The sequence below is a fragment of the Zea mays genome, unplaced genomic scaffold (assembly GCF_902167145.1).
Source record: "Zea mays cultivar B73 unplaced genomic scaffold, Zm-B73-REFERENCE-NAM-5.0 scaffold_281, whole genome shotgun sequence".
Taxonomy (NCBI): Eukaryota; Viridiplantae; Streptophyta; class Magnoliopsida; order Poales; family Poaceae; genus Zea; species Zea mays.
Genome location: NW_023366906.1, coordinates 2,097 through 4,969, shown reverse-complemented (window position 1 = coordinate 4,969; position 2,873 = coordinate 2,097). Strand labels below are relative to the sequence as shown.

The 2,873-nt window shown below is 44.1% G+C and overlaps 1 protein-coding gene across 1 annotated transcript; it reads left to right on the top strand.

The window, feature by feature from the left end:
* The first annotated feature begins 1,684 nt into the window (after positions 1 to 1,684).
* Positions 1,685 to 2,544, top strand: LOC118474460 (transcription factor MYB60-like). Its single transcript, XM_035963727.1, has one exon. The coding sequence runs from the start codon at positions 1,702 to 1,704 to the stop codon at positions 2,542 to 2,544; it is 843 nt and encodes a 280-aa protein (XP_035819620.1). The 5' UTR covers positions 1,685 to 1,701.
* Positions 2,545 to 2,873: the final 329 nt, after the last annotated feature.

Sequence of the window (2,873 nt, the reverse complement as noted above, 5' to 3'; positions counted from 1 at the left end):
AACTAACTAACCAGCATTTGTAATGTTGTTTGGTTCAAACAACATTACAAATCTGAAAGTTGTTTGGTTCAAACTGCTATGAGTTGTTTATTGTAAACAAATTGTATATTGTCTATATGCATTATGTTTAACTATATCTCTAAATCGATATATTTAGTTAAAAAATTGATTTCACATCTGCGTTCGTAATAATTTTTACAAATAAATAATCTTTTAATTCCATTTGTAATGTTTTTTATTAAAAAATAGCTTTATTTCATTTATTATACCATTTAATTATTTTAATCCTATTTTAATTTTAATTTATTATATTCCTTTATATATATATATAACAAACTTCAATAAGCAGAAAAGATATGATCCAAGCTGCTTTCAAATTTGTACTACACAAAAGTTGTTTTTTCTAAAACAGAAGCAGAAACCCTCTTTGGTTCAGTTTATTTTTTCTAAAGCAGAAGCATGTTTCAAAGTTGCTTTCGAAATTGCACTACAAAAAAGTTATTTTTCCCAAAGTAGCCGTGGGAAACCCTTTTGGTTCGGAGGTTTCAAAAGCAGAACCAAAAACACCTTAAAGCAATGTATAGTTTTACATTATTTTATAGGTAAGGTTATGTCCTAAATCCACGTGTGCCAGTTCACCCGTATGGTCACCCAAAACATTGTTTTGCAATGCAGGCTGTTTCACTGCACTTTTTGTGGGGTAGAGTTTGAACATGGATATGTGTATGGGTGAAATGTTGAAGATAACAAAAGGATGGCTGACCCAACATAGATTTATGATGATCCTACAGACTTCGAATGAAATTTTAGCGGCATGGCTATTAAGTTAGGTGCAACATCCTCTTCAAGCGATTCTAAGACTGTCTCCAGCAGATAAGGTAAAATAGAGGACGCAAAATTATAGATGACATTTTTTGATACTGTTTGCAGAGCATAGTTTAAAATTAAGGATGAGATAGAGGACTATAGATAGCCTAACCACCTTTGAAGCACCGAAATCGTTTAAGGACATGTTTGTTTTTGCTTCTGGACGTCAGAATCGGCTTCTTAGTTAAACACTTCGCTTCTGAACCCGCGTGCTTACATGAGAATCGTTTATGTGAAAATTGCCTAAATCAACGTGAGCGTGAATTGAATGGAAAATCCGTTGAATCATCGGGATAGAAGAAATCTGTTGTTTCATAAATCCTAAGTTGTGCATATCTCTTCATCTTCCTCCACCACGATATATGAGTTTCCCGTGACAGCCAGATTATTCATGTATTCAAATTGTCAAAAAATCCCTTCACTAAAAAGTTGTACCAAATAGTCCCTAAACCGCAGCGTCCGCATGGGCTCATGGTTATTTCGTGGCTTCTCCGTGTGAGTGAAGAATAAACCGTAATCAGCTAGGTTGGTTACTAGTTAGATGATATCTTTCCTATAATCCTAGCCGTACACACACGGTGGAATAGATTGTCATGAATGGCTATTCAAAAGACTATAAACCCTAGCTAGCATGTAGCCTTAAAAAATTTGCACGGCGGTAGTTGCTAGCAATCTGGTTGGTAATTAAGAGATCGAAGTGATATTATGGTCAATAATCACATAAGCTAATCTCTCGTTCCTATTCCTATGCATGTCAGCATGTGTATATATAACCGTCGTCACACACACGCTAGCTTCAAGGAACAGGGGGGACGATCAGATCGGAGGAGGAAGATGGAGAGCAGGCCGCCAATGCCATGGTGCGCGTGCGACAGGGCGGGGACGACGACGACGATGACGACGGCGATAAAGAAGGGGCCATGGATGCCGGAGGAGGACCTCGTCCTCGTCTCCTACATCCACGAGCACGGCCCCAGCAAGTGGCGCCACGTGGCCGCGAGCACGGGGCTCATGCGCTGCAGCAAGAGCTGCCGCCTCCGCTGGACCAACTACCTCCGCCCGGGCATCCGGCGCGGCCACTTCACGGCGCGCGAGGAGCGCGTCATCGTCCACCTCCACTCCCTGCTGGGCAACCGGTGGGCGGCCATCGCGTCGCATCTCCCCCAGCGCACCGACAACGACATCAAGAACTACTGGAACACCCACCTCAAGAAGAAGAAGGTCGTCGTCGAGGAACAGCAGCGAGCGGCTGCAGCAGCAGCCAAACGACACGTCGACGACGGCGGCATCACCACCAGTCGTAGTCCCCGCCTGCTCGCCAAGGACGATAGCTATGGCTACGACTACGACGCGCGCCCAGCTGCAGCCTATCCCTGTACCATGGACAACGTATCCAAGCCTCTCAAAGTCAAATTAGGTTGCATGAAGAGCGCATCGTCATCATCCCCGCCGGCGCAGGATGGTAGTAGTAGTATCCGTCGTCCTTTCTTTTCACTCGACCAAACGTCCGGCAGTACGGCGCCGCTGCCACCCATCTCCAACGTTGTGCCGCAGCCGGTGTTGGCGGGACAGGGACGACACGGCGGGCGTTTCTTCCACGAGCCGCCCCAGCAGCAGCTGTCCTCAATAATGGAGAACTGGTTATTCCTCCCAAGCAGCAGCACCAGCAGCAGATGACGGCGAGCTCTCCGACTCCGACGGCTGCTGCTCACTGTCCATGCTGTTTTAGCTAAATTGAAGAAACAAGCACACAGATGACGTATACGATATAGCTAGTTAGCTACGTGAGCTATGTGCGAGTTATTTTCAGGATAAAGACTAGTATTCATCACATGACCCTAGCTAGGGGTGATGATTACTCATTCTGGAATAACTTAATAAATCTTCACGGACTGTAACGGTATATCTGCCATAACAATAAAAAAACAGGATTATAGCACATCACCCTAAATGATTACTCCCTCCGTTTCTTTTTATTAGTCGCTGGATAGTGCAAGAAGCGAGTA

Excerpts from the sequence above, each read along its gene's own strand:
- LOC118474460 (XM_035963727.1), top strand. The coding sequence starts at position 1,702 with ATGGAGAGCAGGCCGCCAATGCCATGGTGCGCGTGCGACAGGGCGGGG.